This window comes from Cyanistes caeruleus, chromosome 19 (assembly GCF_971803275.1).
Source record: "Cyanistes caeruleus chromosome 19, bCyaCae1.hap1.1, whole genome shotgun sequence".
NCBI classification, from domain to species: Eukaryota; Metazoa; Chordata; class Aves; order Passeriformes; family Paridae; genus Cyanistes; species Cyanistes caeruleus.
Window position 1 is genome coordinate 3236188 of NC_141719.1, and position 18955 is coordinate 3255142.

The following is an 18955-nucleotide window of genomic DNA, read 5'->3' on the forward strand; positions in this document are numbered from 1 at the left end:
GTTACATCTGTCTGGAATCCTGCCTCTCCAAAAGCTGTACACAACAGCTCCGGCAACAACCACTGCTCTGCCCAGCACAAAAGGTATTTTTGCAGCCAAGTACCTCAAAAGCAAATATTGATGTTATGATTTACCTAGCAATATATCCAATCAATGCTTTCACTGAAGGCAGGGGAAATTCCACAAGCAGCAAATAAAACCAATTAAAAAACATGAACTTTACGAACCGGAGAGGGACAGTCTGCGCATCTCAAAGGTAGTTGAAGAATAATTGCACTGCTTTGATCTGGGTGTCTTGAGCAGGAGCCTCTGAAACCTCTTTCATCCCACGTGTGCCATGACATTGACAGGAGAGCTCCTTGCTGGACACACTCAAAAATGGCTCTTTTCTCCCCACCCCCACTTGATTCATCTCACAAGACGACAGCTGGTTTGTACATACACAAGTAGGGATGGGAGTCTGTCAAGAACTGCAAAAACAAAAACACACTTCCCACTGCTATTACCTCCTGCTTGATAACTTCAACATTTGAATTGCCAGTGAGGCTTCCAGGGAATCATTAAAAATAGCAACCAGAACACTTATCTTAATGCACAGTAATTCCATGTTTCATGACATTTCTATCTGTAGAAAAAAGATGCCTTTATTACAGGTAAGTGTATACTCTAACATTAATAATTTAATTTCCCCAGATGTTTAAAATGTGTTTTGCAAGGTGCATTTCTGGGTTTTCCCTCCGAAAACAAGGATTTTAGTAACATTATTAATGCAGTCAGATTTAAATATTGTGCTGAAACATAAAAGGCCAAGGACAATGTAACTACATACAATTTTTAGTGACAAGCAAATAAGACATTTCAATTCTGTAAGGGTACTGTACTTGGCACATTTGTAAATCACTATTAAACAGACAAAACAGAGATGGACCCTCCATTCTTGGTTTCCAGGATCACTTAAAAACAAACAGAAGGAACAGGCCACCCTGAATTTTTTAAACTTCATCTGCTATTAAAATTTCCGATGATTGTGTAGTCATAGGCAAAGCATATTTATTACTGGCAACAGAGAAGGATTAAACAACAACAAAAATAGATCTGGTGATTACTTGAGCTGGAGGCTGGCAATCATCAATCTTGAGCTCACACTAAAACTACTTTCTTTCCCATCACACTTCAACCATTAATTAATGTTTACATTATACTGAAGTAAGTTTGACTCTTAAACCAGGAGACCACCTTCAGTATGACCAGTTAAATCTACAACAAAACTCACGAACAGGACTACAAACAATATTAGTCATCAGCAAGTGACAGTAAGGACATCCTAGGAGCAGACAGTACTTTGAAGTACTGTGACTTCTTGCCTGAAGACTACTGTTCAAAAAAAAAACAACTTTGCAAATAATGAAACTACTATTTCCCCATTCATCCCCAGTAAGACTTGTGTTTTAGAAACAGGTTTATTTTTTTAAAAGCAACAAAGTAGCATTTGTTCTTAATCACCAGTGTAACTCTGGGGCTGCAGACTCTTCCTGCCCTTCAAGGTGATGCTCACCCCTCTGCATGGTGGCTCCAGCTCCTGGCCAGGGGCACCTGCTAGTTCCTAGCTACAGCTACAATTTGCAACCAGGAGATAACCACTTCCACCAGCTCACAGCTCTGCAAACTGAGGGGCTGTGTGTGCACAGCCCAAGGAATGGTGTCACCTCTGAACACCGCAAATGCCAGTTCCTGCACCACCACCCACGTTCACTTGTGAAGAAATTTTAACTACACACAACTTCTCAACATTATCCAATTAAAAAGTGAGACAAAAAAATCCTTCTCAATCTTCTTTCCACTTGAAAAGAGACATTGATGGAAAGAACTAGAATAAATTAAAAATCAGTGGACAGCATGAAGAAGAAGTACTTCGTTTTTCCTCAGGTCTTAAGCATTTAACAAAATGTTACTGACTCAATTATTCCAACTAATTCTAGACTGTTTGAAATCAACACAGACCATGCACAAATGTGCTTACAAATAGTATATTATATCACAGTTCTTACAAAGAGAAAAGTATTTGATCTATATTTAATCAATGTGTTACATTAAAAGACAGATTAACCACATGCCAAATAACTATTAATATTAAAAGCAGAAAGCAAAAATAGAAGTGACAGTTAAAGGTCAAACAAGTCCTCCTATATTCAGGATTACACACTGGCACTGTTAAAGCCCTTCAGAATGAGCATTTCCTAGAAAGCAGCAAGGTAAGACAATTTGATTTTCAAAGAGTAACCAGGTGAGAAAACTAGCATTAGGCCAACACAGCAGAAAATATACACCATCAATGTCCTAAAAACAGTTTAAAAGCTTGTAGGGCATTAAGGCTGTGTCACTGATAGTATGTGCTTTATAAAGGTTCAGCATTCGTAACGTTTTAGGTATTTCTTAGTCAAGGCAGCTAAAATACACTAAACCAAAACACTTTCACTTTTCCTACATGTGACTCCTCAGAGCACAGATCACTTATTTACAGTTCAACACATCCTTAAATGTCGTGGGCAGGTCTCACGTATTGCCCTAGAAAATCATTTTGCACAGACAGTTAATGTTTGGTAATGGCAAAGGAATGTATTACCGTTTAAAACCTCTTAATACATTTGTTGTCACGTAACAAAAACATTTTAAAACGCTAAGGCCAGCAAAAGCATTTCACGTGGATGATTCAGTTTACCCATAAGAATAAGCGTTAAAATTAGGCAAAAGAGCAGAAACTACCACCAAAACCAGAACAACCCCCAAGGCACCGAGGGAGAACAACCCCCCGGTTCTGCCAAAGAACCGAGGGGGCTACAGGATTCCCCCAGCGCTGATCCTCAACCCCGACAGCCCAAACCCGGGCAGAAGAGCCCGGCTGGTTTCCTCTGACACCCGCAAACAGGACTCGGGGTGCACCCGGTTCCGTTCAACAGCGCCGGGGCCGCTCCAGCCCGCACCGGGCGCTCCGCGCGGGGGAAGGACACGGCGGAGGGCACGGCGGCGGTGCCGGGCGGTGCCGGCGGAGGCGCGGGCAGGACGGGGCCGCTCTCGCCTGTCACACGCCATGTGCACCCGCGGCCTCCGGCGGGCCCCGGAGCGCCGGCCCCGCGTACTCACACTCGCGGCAGCTGCAGCGGCGGCGCCCCGCGCCGCTGGAACACGCCGTCCACGAACACGCCGTTCTTGCCGAGGCAGCGCAGGTAGAAGTCGCCCCCCGCTCCGCCCGCGGGGTCTCCCTGCGGCGGGGGCGGCGGCCCGTCCGCGCCGGCCGGCGGCGGCGGGGGCGCGGCGGTGAAGATCTCGAGGTGGCGGCGGGAGATGAAGCTGGAGTGGCCCATGCTCACGTCCACCGAGCCCTGCGACGAGTTGCGGCCGATGGTCACCGAGCGCTTCTTCATGAGGTACTCGAACTCCCGGCCCTCGAGCCGCGCCACGGCCGCCGCCGCCGCCGCCGCCGCCATCTTAGCGAGGGACGAGCGAGGCGCGGCCCCGCCCGCACCGGCCCCGCGCCGGCCCCGCACACAGCAGGGAACGGGGCCGCGCACCCGGCCCTGACGCAGCCACGCGCTGATTGACAGCGCGCGCGACCAATGCGCGGCCCGCACGCCCATGGGGCTACGGCGGCGCGGCCAATGGCGAGCGGCGCCGGCCCCGCACGTCCGAGTGTCGGCGCACGAGCGCAGGGGCGCGGCCCGGAAAACGCGGAGCGGAGCCGCGCGCGGGGAGCGGGGCGGAGCTGCCCGGGCAGCACCTCCCGCCCGCCGGCAGCGAGGGAAGGGAAGGGAGGGGAGCGGAGGGACGGAGCCGGCTCTGGGACGGCCGCCCCTGCCGGCCACCGGTCCCCGCACTCCCTTCCCTCCCTCTCGGGCACCTGCAGCCTCCGGCGGGGACCAGGGCCCCGCACCTGCCGCCCGCCAGCAGCGCCCTCAGGAACGGCACCGGCCTCGGGGGGAGAGGGGGAAGAATCGAGAATGGAATAAATACAAGCAGACAAATCGTGCTAGAGGGTGAGCAAGAACCACTGGGAGAGTGCCGGGTAACTGCTCAAAATTAGCCTCAAAATACCATATTATTAACAAATAAAAGTAAAGCTGTGAGTTTGATGCCTCATACATATCTGACACCTTTCTGAGGGTCATTTTAAACCTAAAGGTAACTGCGCCTTGTCAGAGTTTTGTAACACCCATGGAAAATGTACAAGTTGCAGGTAAGGCAGGCTGCATTTGTGCACACACCTCGGCTCAGCCCCGGTTTTCTCAGAGGAACTAGGGCACAAGGAGCGAGCGAGTGACCTGACACGAACAGCCGGACACCGAGCGCTGAGTGCCGCTGCTCCCAGGACACGGCACACAGGAGGGAACGGCACAGGTAGCAAACAGCATGGAAACACTCAGAATCCACAGCCAAGCTCCACCTGAAAATGTCACAGGCTACCAAAAATGGCATTAGTTGTACACAGTTCGTCAAACACAGCATCTTCAATGAAAGTGTTTTACCTGATTCAAACACTCACTGTTACAGGAGCAGGCACTGTCAAAACGGAAAAGTAAACTATTTAACACTTTTGGTTATAAACTGCAAAGAGGGTGCTAAAATGCATTCGTGCCTATTAACCAGCATAGCTATTGCTAACATGTCACCATAACGTCACCACGGTTTGTTGAGAAGAGGGTTGTGTTGTTTGGGTTTTTTACAGTACTGAAACTTACTAATTTTTATTAATAAAAATAACTGCCCAGAGAAGCTGTGGCTGCCCCATCCCTGGATGTGTTCAAGGCCAGGTTGGATGAGGCTTGGAGCAGCCTGGTTTGGTGGAAGGTGCTCCTGCCCATGGCAGGGGGTGGGAATGTGATGCACTTTAGGTCTCTTCCAACCCAAACTGTTCTGTGAATGCAGAAGACATTAAACATTTTTACACTTCACACAAAAAACAGCCTGCTAACAAACATCCAGCAGTAAAGTTGAAATTGAAACTTCTGGGTTTACACATTTGAGTCAACAGATCTTCAACTGTAGAACTATTTTGTGAATGCTCAGGAAAAGAACAGGGTAGCTCCTGCCTGCAAAGTGACAGCAAACCTTACTTTTATCATGAGGATTATATCAGCACTTCTCATAGGCAGCTACAACGTAATTCCATACTGCTTCAGTCCATTTACACAATCTCATACGCACAGCAGATGCAGTAAAATATAGCAACAGTTTAGAGCTTTGGTTTCTTTTAAAGAAAACTTTAGTTAAATCTTGCCCACACTTTGGTATTTAGAATCAGACTCTCTTCTATACCAACATATGTTTGGCACAGAAAATGTGGAGCATCAGAGAGCCAGTTATGACTCCCTGATTCTCAGCTTGTTTTTATGCCTTGGCTCTGCTGGCTACAGAAATGTTGTGCCTGCTTTGCTAACAATCGGTTTGGGATCCTGAGGGTCTGCTGGCTGGAACTGCCCATGGACTGCCATCTCCTCACACGCCCCACACCTGCAGAGGGAGAAAACCGGCAGAATGGGAGAGCAGCAGCTGAATTTCCATCAGGCCAGCAGCACTTTTCATCACTCTGATGGTTGCTCAGTTTGCCGAAGTTAAAGGCACTGCTGCTACTTCACCGTTTTCCGTCATGTGAATCACAGCTTTCTTAATTTGTATTAATTCATTAATAACAAGCAGTACTGAATTCACAAAGCTGATATAAATTCTGTCCTGTTCATACAGAACAGCACAGAGAACAGAGCAATGCTGAAGTTTTGCAGTCTGTCTGCACTGAAATCTGTTTTCAAGGGTCCCACCATCACTAAGTTGCTCTGTGAATAGGAACTGAACACCAGTAGAAGGGCTGTTTGCTTTTGCATGAGCAGCACTGCAGAGCAAACATCAGACCCCATTGTCAGAAGCTCCATTACTTTCAAGAGGACAGCTGAGATCTTTGTGGCCACGTTTTTCTAAATTGGAGCAGATTTAGTCACTTTCTTTGTGATCACAACAGCACAGGTACAGGTCACCCCGACCTGCCATGTGCAGGTCTGGTCTGTGCTGCACAGAGCAGGAATCAGGTACATGTGGGGAACAGCTCACACTTACAGATCATTCTCCAGTGCTGTTCTGGGTGTCTGAGTTCCCCAAAGATCCACTAGCTAAACAAAACCTGGCCCTGATGTCAGAGCTGCACTGCAGATACATCCTCTTTCACACTTTTTTTTTTCCTCTGCCAGCTGACTGAAAGCAAAAGGCCTTTTTCTCTGCCTGCCTTACATCCACCTTAACTATTCAGGATAGAATGAAGCTACTGATCAAAATTTAATCATCCCAACGATGATTAAACTTCTCCAATGGCCACTGTCACTAAACAAGTTCTCAAAGCACTTCTTACATTTTTCTACTTCATGCCAAGTAGCCCAGTGTTATCCAGTCCCCATCATATTATGCAGCAGCATCTGACTACATCACAGGAATGAAGAACCTGTATCATCTAATCTTAGAACAATCTGGCCTGAGTTGAACAGAAACGTGTAAGTACAGCTAAGAGCTAATCCATTAATACTGTTTTATGTGACCAACCTGCCTTTAAATGACTACACATTTTTAGACTTTTTCATTTTTCCTTGAAGCTCACACTGTAACAACACAAGGGTATTAATTTACAGCTGCCATAGATTGTTGTTGCCATAGAATGAAGTTTCCTTTCTTGGGTTTTCTTATTATATGTGCCTGTACTGAGGGCTATGAATGAGTGCAGCAGCTTCTCAAGATGCACATTTTCACAGAACCCAAGCACAAAGTACTACTAGAGGAATATGATGAATAATCAAGTAGATTAAGTGACCTTAATTGCTTACTTTGACACAACCAGCAATTAAACAGCTTTTAAAAGCTATCAGGAGCTATCCATAATCTTTTTATTAGAGCAAGTGTCCCAGGCTTCCAGTGAGATTTGATTTTTATTAAACAAAATCCTACAAAGTTAATTGCCAGAACCACCTCAGTAACATTCATGTGTGATGTAACAAAATAAGCCCTTCACATACCAGACCCTGCACAAATGAATGAAGATTTCCCACATCCATATCCCTGCACCTGACAAGCACTTTTTTTCCTTTCCCCAAGTGAGAAGCACCTTGTAAGCAGTAACAGCTTCCTCCGACACAGCCTCAAACCCACAGCCACATTTTTGAGTAATCCCAATAACTGTCCTGGAGCTCTTCACGTGCTTAAATTTAACAACCTGTAAAACTTAGCAGGACTCATGCTGTGATTTACTCACTTTCTCACAAATGCATTTTGGTCAAGGGAAAAGTGTTAAAAAAGCACTGTGTAATTACTGCAAAATATTGAAAACAGCAAATGGTTGGGATGGTGGGAAGCTCCCTAGATACACCCAGACAGTTCCTGAAGTGACTTTAATAATAACAGGAGAAAATAAACAGCTGTATCTCAAATGTTAGCATTTTTTCCTTTATGGATGACTTTCACACCTCTTTAAGTAATAAAGCTGTAAAATGCAATACTCTTAAAAAGCCTAAGACATTCAGAAGAATGCATTTTTTTGCAGGAGGAGAAGGAGGGCAAACACAGCTACCTGACCTGCCACTTGATAATGTGCTATTGACCTCAGAGAGAAGGAAAATGAGCAGTGCACAAGCCAAAGCCCCCCAGCAGCTGGGCTGGCCAGCTTGTTTATAGAACTGCTTTATTATCCTTTGCATTCTAACCACAGGCTGCCTGCTTCCTAACATGACCCAAAGAACCAGTCAGCATTTCTTAAAAGTGCAAGGCAGAAAGCTTCTGCCTCAGCAATCAATCACTGACACAGAGGAATTGCTCCTCTCCAGGTGGGGAACCCATCCAAAAGCTATGAAAAATAATCAAGCTAATTAATTCTTATCTGCAAAGAGCAATTACATAACTGACCTCAAGCAGCTTGAGGAGACTCAGCCATGCTGGTACAGAGTAACTTTGTGAGTGACCAAAGGGATAAAGCCACAGCCCCAAATCCTCCATGTAGTTACGACAATGAAAACTCAAATGCCTTGAACAGAGAGCATCTGTTCCACTCTCCCAGGTAATCACTCAGAAAGGAACTCTACACCCCAACCACAAAATGGTTTTTAGAAGCTGCAGCAGCAGCGTCTGTTAACTGGAAATGCAAACCCCCCTTGCTTTGCAATCCAGCCCTGCATGACCCAGACCTTTGCCAAAGAAATAGTTAATTAATCTTCAGGCTTCTATTTTATGTTTAAAATTGGACCTGATGATTCAAAAGCATTGAAGTTTTGTTACCCTTTTCTAGCCAAGAGTTCTACACCATGAAGTCCTGAAGCATAATCAGGACCAGATCTCATCAGTGCAGCACTCACTGGATTTAATGTTGATCATTAATAACTGTGATCAGCTATGAGCCACAATTCTACTGTAAAAATTTTCTCCAAGTTCTTTTGTCTTTTTTCTGCCATGGAGTGTTTGTCCTATCTCTTTGCTGGATCAAGAAATGTACAGCAACTCTGTTTGAGGTAAACGCTTAGTAGCCCCTGTCAAAACACACCTGAGACCAAACTGACACCTTTCCTATTTCTGCTGTCAGAACAGGTCAGTCCTGTGACTTTGACGTGCAAAGCATCTTTGTGGCTCCTCAGTTCCTTGAGAGCGTAGACTGCACAGAATATTTTCTATGCATACCCAGTATGTATTTGAATAAAATGCTGTAATTTCCCACAAAAGAATAAGAATGTCTGGCACTTGGATTTTAGGGGAACAGCCCCACTAGGACTCACTAAGTTTATTCACCACAGCTGAATTTTCACTCTTCCTTAACCTTCAGCTGCTTTTTTTGCAGTCTCCTTTTAGCACCATGACATCACATATCTTTATGATGTGGTATCATAAACAAACTAAGTATTGCAAAAAAATAAAAAGAAAAGCAGCAGACTGAGTTGCTGAGGTCCAGCTCATCTGGCAGAGGTGTTTCAGGCATCTGAAGGAGGTGACTGCAGCTGACACCTGGCAGATACAGGGTGGGTCTACAAAAACAGGATTAGGAGTTGTAGTTTGGTTGGCAGAAAAAGGCAGGTCAGAACTAGAGATTGTAAGACAGGGTAGGACACTGAAAAAATGATTTACACTAATCAAAACCTGAGAGGGATTATAGAAATGTGAATTAACTATATGAAACATAAACAAAGGTAAATCAAAACCTAAGTAAGTTGTAAGTGTAAACTAGCAAGAATCAATAAGAAGAACAGGCTTTAAAATACTCTTTTCATGATAGAGCCTTCTAATTGAAATTTTTCCTTTCAGGGTGACAGAAACAGAGCTTTTATCAAAATCAGTTTGGGTTTGTTTTAAAATCAATGCCTTTTCTTCAGCCAACAGAAAGCCAAAAAGAAAGGAACAGTGAAAAGTAAAGACACATTTTTCTTTATGTCTGTCTTTGAAATATTTCTTACTCTGTCCAACAGGATAACTGCAGAACAAAGCAAACTTCAGAAGAGAGTTACTGAGATATTGAGGCATGAAAAACTATTATACAAAGGTTAAAAAATTGCAATTGTTTTCACTAGAGACAAATGTTATTGAAATCATGTAATAAGGCAAAAGCACTGTGAGAACAACCTCATGTTCCATAAACAGATATTGTAAGATGCCTATAAGGAAACTGTCTGAATTCAAAGCACACAAAGGAAGATCCTATAAGGAATATGATGACAGCAGCCCTGCTTTCACATCCATATAAAGTATTTAGCACTGGTATTTTTAATGTGTAGCCAAAGCCTGAACAACTTAAAATAGGACATTTTCCATCCCTGTTAGGAATCCTCCAACACAAGAACCAACCTCTGTTCTCTGTTTATACCAAAATCTACCAAGAACCAGTCTTGCACAGCTGCACTTGTAACACTGACGTAAGATGGAGCTGCTTGACAATGTCTTTCCTGAAGACAAAACAAGATACTGAAGTACATACAGTCTCAGGTTTGGTCCACTAGGTTTTCTCATTTTCCTATTAAATCTCAAAATACTCAGAATGGTTGTCATATTTAATTGCTTTTTCTATGAAACTTCCTTACATTTACACCTAATCTTTAAAACATAAAGCATTAAAGCTCTGATAAAAGAGAGAGAGGAAGTCACACTATTGACTTCTTTCTAGGAGGAGAACACTTGAACAACGAATAGCTGCCTAAAATTATTTAGGAAAAACACCCAAACAGATGTTGTGCTGGACAGATTCTATTTGAGTCCTGTGCAAATCACAAGGTGTTCAAGCAGCCTCCAGAAGGGCAAGGGGAGAATACAAACATTTCTGACAGAAGAGACAGAAATAATTTCAAGATTCAGACTCATGCTAGCATGCCTTGCAATACAAAATGGACAGCACAGATAGGTCTGAGACTACCTTAAAAAAACAAAAAGAAATTGCCCAAATATCAATACCAAAGTCTTTTTGACACAGAAAAAAAGAAAAAAAAATCAATGAAAACCAATTTATATCTACTGCAAATATAGAATACCGAGACAGAAAGATGTCACTTACTTCTACATGTTCACCTGGGTGACGCATAATAAGCACTGTGAAGGTGAGTCCCTTGGGGAAAACAGAACCACACATGAGGAAAAGCTCCCTTCAGCAGATATTCAGAATACTACCACACAGGAATTATAACACCTCATCAGGAGCAGAGAAATGGAGCTCAGTCTCATCAGTCTAAGGTCACCATGGGGTTGTGTTAGGAACAGCCAGCAGAGAGTCTGTGACCAGAAGCTACCGATGCTCAGACAGTAATTACTGACAGATGTTCAGCAGAAAAATAAATCTCTCTGCTGAAGACTCGGGTTCTTCAAAGCCCATCTCATCCACCTCAATTTATTTTGTTAATTGAATTAGCCTGTGGTTAATTTGATATTTTATTTTCATTTCAGTCTCAGAAAAGGAATGATGCCATAAACTGTATTCCAACCTCCAAATAAACAACCCACCTCATGATGAGGATCCAGAGTTTCTCACCAGTGTTCCCAGGTGCCCTCCATTCCAGTGCATTCTCTGGGGCATCCCTGCTGCCATGGGAGCTGCCTGCTTGGATAGTGACAGAACTGAACACAAGAGGAATGTGGAACTATTTGTCTGTAATATTTACAGTTACTACAGTCAGCAATACACAGCTCTTCATTGCCTGTTATTAAATCACTGAATGAGGTGCAAAACTGGGACAAGGGAATAAAATATCCTGGGCTGGAAGAAACCCACAGAGATCATCAAAGCCCAGCTTCTGGCCCTGCCCAGACACCCCAACAATCCTACCCTGTGCATCCCTGAGAGCATTTCCCAGCTCCCCTGGAGCTCTGGGAGCCTTGGGCATGTGTCCATTCCCTGGGGAACCTGGGCAATACCCAAAAGCCTCCCCACCCCTGTGGGAAGAATCTTTTTCTACTGTCTGACCTAAACTTCCCCTTAACATATGGCTCAGAAAAAAAAAACCCCAAAACAACAGAAGAGCAAAGTTTGCTCAGTAGAAATCATGGAAAGCTAACATGAAGAGAAGCATTTCTATATGTGTGATAAATACATAGACCATAATAAATTAAAATTTTAAAATGCACTTGAAGCTTTTCTGAGGATGGACTGCAGCATTAAACAGCAACATGCACCCAGTACTCAGCAAAGCACATTCCACAGCATCAGCTATGGGACTACAGGACTTTTTTTACTTATTATAAGCTGTTCATGCCACCTGAAACTTGCCAAGTGCAAAAGCTTTACGGATAAAATCCAGCCACTTTCTAACAGTTTTCTTAGATATAAATAAAAACAGAAATTGAGAGTTTAAAATAGAGTTGAAATATTAGTAGGTTGCAGCTCACATACACATTGCCCTTTCTCCCAAGGACACAAACATAAAATCAGTCAACTTTCACACATCACCATTAAAGTTTCTAACCTAAAATATATTTGTAAACCTCTATTAAATTTAGAACCTGTCTGTAAATAGAGCAGCTACACAAGCCCTGCCCTGCAGACTGCTGTTACTGCCCTGGGGCTGGTCAGGGCTGGGGATGACTTGAGAAGCTCAGCAACTCAACAACTTAATTAATTAGTGTGTTGGCAGGCTCCAGGATTCTAATGAATTTTTAACTTTCTTCTAATCAGTTTCAAAGGACTATTTGTATTTTCCCTCATCACATCCCTAATGGCACTTTTCACTCAAATTGCCTTTATTTTACCTAATAAGGCTGCGTTTTTCTCCCCAGAAAACACATAGCAAGAAGTTATTTGCAGGAATCTAACTGATTATTGATGTAAGCACAATTCTACAAACTAACCTGAGACAGATCATTCAATACACTTCTTGTCATATACTGGTTCAGAGCTCTCCAGAAATGATTTTATTTGCAAGTTTGTGGCCAGTGATGGTCTTGCTGCCTCACCTTTGGGCTTGACCTTTTTCTGTGTTTTACTTTCTGCAGCTTTTAAGAGAAATGTTGCTCAATATAAAGGTATCTTTCTTAATTTCAAAGCAGGGGGCTTTGGCCCCCTCTCAGGTTGGCCAAACTTTGAAGGCAGCATTATCAATTGAGTTGGTGTCCATATGACAACACCACAAGTACAGCAACTGGTAGCCCACTACCTCAGAGGCTTTTCAAGTCTCCTATTTCAATAGCCCTTGTACAACAAAATGTGTTTCTGTAATGCCACATAATTTATGCATTCTCATTCTTTGATTTCTGCTCCATTTTGATTAAAGAAAAAATCAGATACAGGTAAGAACATACTTACTGTAATTAACACCAGTAAGAGTCTTCAATTTCTTCCACAGATAACATTTTTCATTCAGTTTATCAACTTTTTTTGAAAATCAGACACCTGGGATTCTGTTCGGTCTTTAAACAAACCCAAACATGTAAATGCAGCTGAAAATCTCACTCCATTAATTTTCTTTCTTTGTAAGAAAAGACTGAAAGGCTATTTTTCCCCAATAAAAGAGTTGCAGTAATTGCAGAGGCAGGGTTTTAGTACACAAGAGAGGAAGAAAAACATCACTCACAGCAGCTGTAACTGAATAAACCAAGATTAGCATGGATACAAGCAGAAAAGGAGAGAGGATCACTGGACATCCATTTTTGTATCTAATAATATTTTTTTCTTCCAATCTTCTTTCAGTTCCCAATACAGAATTTTAAAAACTTGCCCTCTTTGGGAACACCTGGTGTCACCTCACCATTAAATACATCAATACTGCCCTGCAGTTCGGAACTCACCTTTGCCATTTTACACCACAAAGATCTGATATCAAAGAGTAATAAAAATTTGAAAGAAGATAATTTAAAACATCTACTAAGTATCCTCACAAACTTCTTTTTTTCCCTCTTAACACCTGTTTGTTTTTTTCTTATTAGGAATGCATGAAGCGGAATAGGCAAATGAAGAAAAAAGTTCTTAAAATCAGCATTCTGGAAGCCAAATTTTAAGCTAAACCCTTGATATCCTATATCTAATGATCAACAGGCTTTAAATTTATCACCAAAAATAAGTATTATTTGCCTAAGATCCCAGAATAACTTGACATAATAATCTGAATAGCTGGATGAGCTTTTTCCTCCATGTATGCACGATGACAAAGTGAAAAGGTGTTTTGCATCACAGATCAATGTTTAGCCCACAGTTGAATCCCAAGATTGCAGTGGTAGTGTCATTTCCTGGTTTGCCACTGGCTCCCAGCCTCCCAGCACCTCCCTGGTGTGACTGAGAACAAACCACATGAAAGAAATGACAGGAATAAAAAACCCAATCAAAGATACCACCCTTCGAGGGTGTATTTAGGTGAGCTCCGTCTCCAGGTTATCACATGGACTCACAAAGTGAGTCAGAGGCTGTGGGGAGACTAGAAAAGGAAGAGGAGAGAGCAGCAGCAGCAGCTGTGGAAGCTGGAACACGAGCCCAAGCTCCCATTCCACCCCAGAGCCGCTGTTACCCTGGATAGCCTGGCAGCCCTGCACAGCCTTGGAATGGGGTCTGACAGGAACACTGTGCACATTCACTAGAGCATTTCTAGACTTCCATCAGAGATCCTCTCCTGGCTATGGCTTTTGGAAGCTGTCCTAAAAGAGAAGAAAAAGTACCTTATTCCTGCATTTCCTATATTTATTTATAAATCATCAATCTGGAAATAAAATTATGCAAATCTTTATAGTATGATTAGTCTTTAAAAAAATGCTAATTTCAGACTATTTTAGATATAGGGAGACAACAGCTACATGAATTAGAGGAACAGTTATTTTTTCTACACATTCACAGAACACACCTGCAGCTGTCTTAATTTATAGCAAAGTTCCCAAGCAAAACACAACCTGGTGAGGTATTTTTGCTCAAATCTTACCCAAGCTCGTATCTGCAAGCCCACACAACACACTGAATCAGGATGTTACAGACAACAATAATTTTCACCTATGAGAATTATCTACTGCAACCTGCACTTTCATCTGCCCTCCTGGAAAAGAAAAGGAAAGACAAGTCATTGGGATATATTAAATATGTTGCAGTCTATTATCCCCAAGTACTTTTATCTAATTTGGGATTTAAACCAGCACAAGAATTATCAGAGCTGCTCTGTAGAGAGTCACTTTAAGTCATCCCAGATCAACAGCTGAATCACAAGCTAAATACTATTGTACCATACTCAAAGCCAGGTTGAGTTTATCCCTTGATGGATTTTTTTAAATTCAAAAAAAAATCCTACTACAATAGGATTTTATTTGTTTCCACTGAAGATAGCACTTCTTGTGTTAGTGTTACTGTATTCATTTGAAAAATAGGTCATGTCAAAACCTGATTTGAAATTATTATTTAAACAAAGCTTACAAACACAGACAAAATTCTTCTGCTGAAATGTCTTCTGATGTCTACACCAAGAATGACCAACCAAGAAGGAGCATACAAGAGGGCAAAGAAATTTGTGCAGAGAACCAGGAAAAGCAAGGATGAGATTTAACAGATATTCCAGGTATGTGGAGATGAAGAATAGGAATACATACTAACTTCAGAAAAGAATAGCCTATCTTGAAAAACAATTACTTCTTTAGTTATATTTAAAATATCTAACCCAAACATTTTTTTAGGAAAGCATATGCAGTTTGTCACTTAAGCTGACTGAAGCCAAAGAACCAATGTAATGAAGTTAAATAGCAGCATATGTCCATACAAGAGACCCTGATTTTGTACTATCTCTCTTTACTGCATACACCTTCACCAACGTATTTTTGCTACTATGGATAGGAGATATTTACAAATACACAATAGTAATCACATAAAAAAGATTATTTAACACAGTGTCTGTGGTTATCTCACTTCAGACCATATCCTCTCCTAAAGCCAGAGAAAGAAAGATCTTTGATACATCTTAAAACATCTCCAAGTGCACACATAGTTACCTAGCACAGACAAAGCTATTCAAATCACAAATTGTCTGTAGCTATATTAAGTTGCTCCCATTAATGTATTTTAAGGGTTCCCATACTGTCAGGTCACGTATCTTAAATGCCATGGATCGAGACTTTGACTACTACAATAAGAGTAAAAAAAGAAAAATGGAAAACAGCCATGCAAGCTGAAACCATTCTGGATCCTATGTTTCATGAAACAACATTACAAAATTCTGTAAAATACCCAAGTTCTCAGGAGGCCAAGGGTCTGAGTAAACTGATCCAAACCTGAAGTCAGCCCTGCTTGGAGCAGGGTGGATGAGATGACCTTCAGAGGTCCCTTTCAATCCATGTTAAAGATTTCATAAAACAAACTGGAGGGAGGGGCTGTTTGTGTACACACACACACACACACACACACACACACACAAACTCTTGCCCTCTCTGTTTCTAGATACCCTGGGCAGGCTTTGGATACAGCTCCACCAAACACTGCATACAGAGCGTGATTACATACAGCACTGAGTAGAGCAGACTGATCTTGGAATCTTAAATACAAGTCAGCTTTACATTTATGCACAAGAACTACAGAAAGAAGTATTGCTCTATGACCTAAGTGAGGTGGTGAAGGTGTAACTTCTCACACTCATCAGCTCTACCTGATGTCAGAAGTGTCCAGTTTATCTGTTGAATCCTGAGCATTGTGAAACCACAATGCTCACTGCCAGGCCTCTGAGTGCTGTAGTGGTGAGGAATCTCTCTGGAATTATACATTAAATTAATCACTTCTGCTGAGACAGGGGAAAGAGAGGAAGCAGGCTTGTCCTGGCACAGGCCACTCAAACCACAAGCAGCGCTCAGGTTCACCATTCCTCTCTGACCCACATTTCATTTACACATCTCAAACTGAAGCTCCACTTCTCCTACCCCTGGAATTCCTCCTTTGATGCATTCCCCTTCCTGCTATCCACTGATCAGTATTCTGAGCAGTGACTCATGAGAACGCTTAACATGACACACAGCTGAAAATTGTTTGGGGTGTCATGATTTAAAAGCCCAAAAGACTTCTCACTAACAGACACAAGACATGAAAGCCTCTTGCCAAAGTAATAACAAGCATCATCACACTGATGATAGTATTTCATCCTATTAAATCAGGCAAATGATCATGGCTTATAAAGTCATATTTAATATTTCAATTTTACAAAATTAAACCCATGATGATCTACTAAGCCTGAAGAATTCAGAATAAAACCATATTCCTGCATCCCTGTTATATTCTTAAATAATGTGCCTCAGTGCAGCATTCCTCTTGACTGTCTTATCAAGCTTTACAGACTTGTAAGCAGTGAGAGTAAAAAAAGAGCCAGAGAATTAAACAGCAATTTCAAAAGTCAAGAAAACAGGGCATTGAAACACTGTTTCTTTAAGTACCCTATTCCAGTATCTCACCTCAGTTCTACTCCCCTCTGGTGTGCGTCTGTGATGATCTGCAAAACTCCTTATTTCACCAAGACATCTGCAAGAGCTATTTTAGCAATTTTTCCTCCTGTTTTGTAGGGTTTTTTTACTACAAAAGTAAATCACAATATAGGCCAGACTACCTTTTCCCAGCAAGACACACAAAGTTTTCAGGTGATACTACATTTTGTGACCTATAAGCACAGTTGTAGGTATTGGGATTTTAAAAATAGCTTCTTGTGAAGGCAAAGTAATAGAAAATTAGGTTAGTACTATGAAAACCACTGCATTGTAACTTCAATTCTTTAACAAATGGTTTGAAATTTAAGTTAAACACCGAACAGCCCTCATTTGGATGAAGGTTCCCAGTTTATGTATGTAAATATTGACACTGCAAAAGATTTGATAGATCCACAGTTCTAAGGAAATCAATTGGCACACTAAGTCCACTTTACAAACACAAAATAAAACCAAAATTTGGTGTTTTTATAGCTACTATTTGCCTTTCACTATAAATCTTACAGAAAATTTTCTTGTTCAACATTATAGGTTTACGCCCTAAGTATTCAGTATTACCAACAGCGTAACTTATTATTCTGCTTAAAGTAATTCTCCTAAATGTACATTTTTACTGTATCATTGGAGTAAGAGGGTAAGTAATTCTTATGGGTTTAGTTCTGACATCTGAACAAGTCAAATTCCACAATTCCCACAGACCTACAGGAGCAGAAAGCCTTATTTAGCCATTTTGACTAAAGCAGAGCCACTGCACATCCATCAGAAGAAAAAAATCTTGTTTCAGAATCATTTCCATTCACCATTCTGCTAACTTTACAGGAAAATAACAATGATAATATTCTGCTCTACAGAAGTCAGATGTTCAGAAGCATATGCTCATATAGCAACCCAAATCATCTGTCACACTGTATTAAAAAGGAAATGTTTAGAAGTCTACTTTCTCTAGATTTTTCTTCAGCATGAAGTTCCAGTGTAGTGGGAAGTTAGGGGGAAGCCTTAGTAAGGGATTCATGGTACTATACTCCAGTACTATGAACAAGAATAATCATTCTACCAGTAATTTACACAGTGAGTGCAACTCAAGAGAACAGGCACTGGCAGTATTATTCCACTTGTATAACAGTATGATGTTAAATAAGAGAAATATTTGCAGGGTGCATTTAAAAAGGGACAAGAACGAGGTTGAACTGGCTGAGAACATGCCACAGTTGTGGATTCTTTGGATCTTGAAGACTTTGGAGGAAAACATAATGGAAGGCTGAGTCCTCTTCCCTCTTCACTGTAATGACACCAGGAATTGAAAATCTGAGAGCACTGGAAGACACTTCACTCAGAGTAAGTGTCACCAGACACACTTCTTCCATGAGCCAAACTGAGTTATTTACATGAATCAGTGTTTGGTAGTCAAAGAAAAATCTGAAAGCTACAGAGCAAAGAGGGAACACAAATACAGAGGAAGTGGCATTTTCATCTTGACAAAGTCTCGAAAAACTGCCTTCCCAACTTTTTGTTTTTAAAGATCTGTGCAGAATTTAGAGAAAAATCTATTGTTCATAAAGCAACACTGAATTCGGATATTTCAAAAGCATCAAGATAATATTTAAGAGCAAGAGCAGTTTCTTACAGCCAGTGAAGTAGCTCATTTGAAAAATGGAATGCCGAGTATAATGATCTAATGATCTAATTAGGGGAATTTCTCCCCACTGAAAGGCTGTTCTAGTGTAAGTTGGTGGGAAAGCCCAGCTGGCTTCAATACTGTAAGATCAAGACCTGAAAGCTTACGCAAGTGTGTGGTTAAAGAAAAAAAAAAAAAGAAGTTAAAATCAGAAAACTGGAAGTTTCTGTTTTTCTGACAAGCGTACACTGAATAACCTGAACATCATACCAAGCTCAGCGTCTCGGTTCAAAACCTTTCCAGGATTACTCACACTTGGTAACTACAAAACAGATTCAGAACCACCAACACCGTTCTGTAGAACTTCAGTTACTGAAAGTACTCCACTTATTTCATCTTTGTTACAGAAGAAAATAATTAAGGTGCATCTTG

At 41.7% G+C, this 18955-nt stretch overlaps 1 protein-coding gene across 2 annotated transcripts in view; it reads right to left on the reverse strand.

The window, feature by feature from the left end:
* FOXK2 (forkhead box K2) overlaps positions 1-12674 on the reverse strand; it is a 55977-nt gene extending 43303 nt beyond the window's left edge. The window contains exon 1 of one of the 2 annotated variants that reach the window (XM_086857218.1): positions 10993-12674. In XM_086857218.1, the coding sequence (XP_086713344.1) occupies positions 10993-10997 (5 nt within the window). In that variant the 5' untranslated portion in view covers positions 10998-12674. Of the gene's footprint in view, positions 1-3141; positions 3546-10992 lie in introns of those variants that run through there. The other variant, XM_086857217.1, reaches the window with a different exon arrangement.
* Between the last annotated feature and the right edge of the window lie 6281 nt (positions 12675-18955).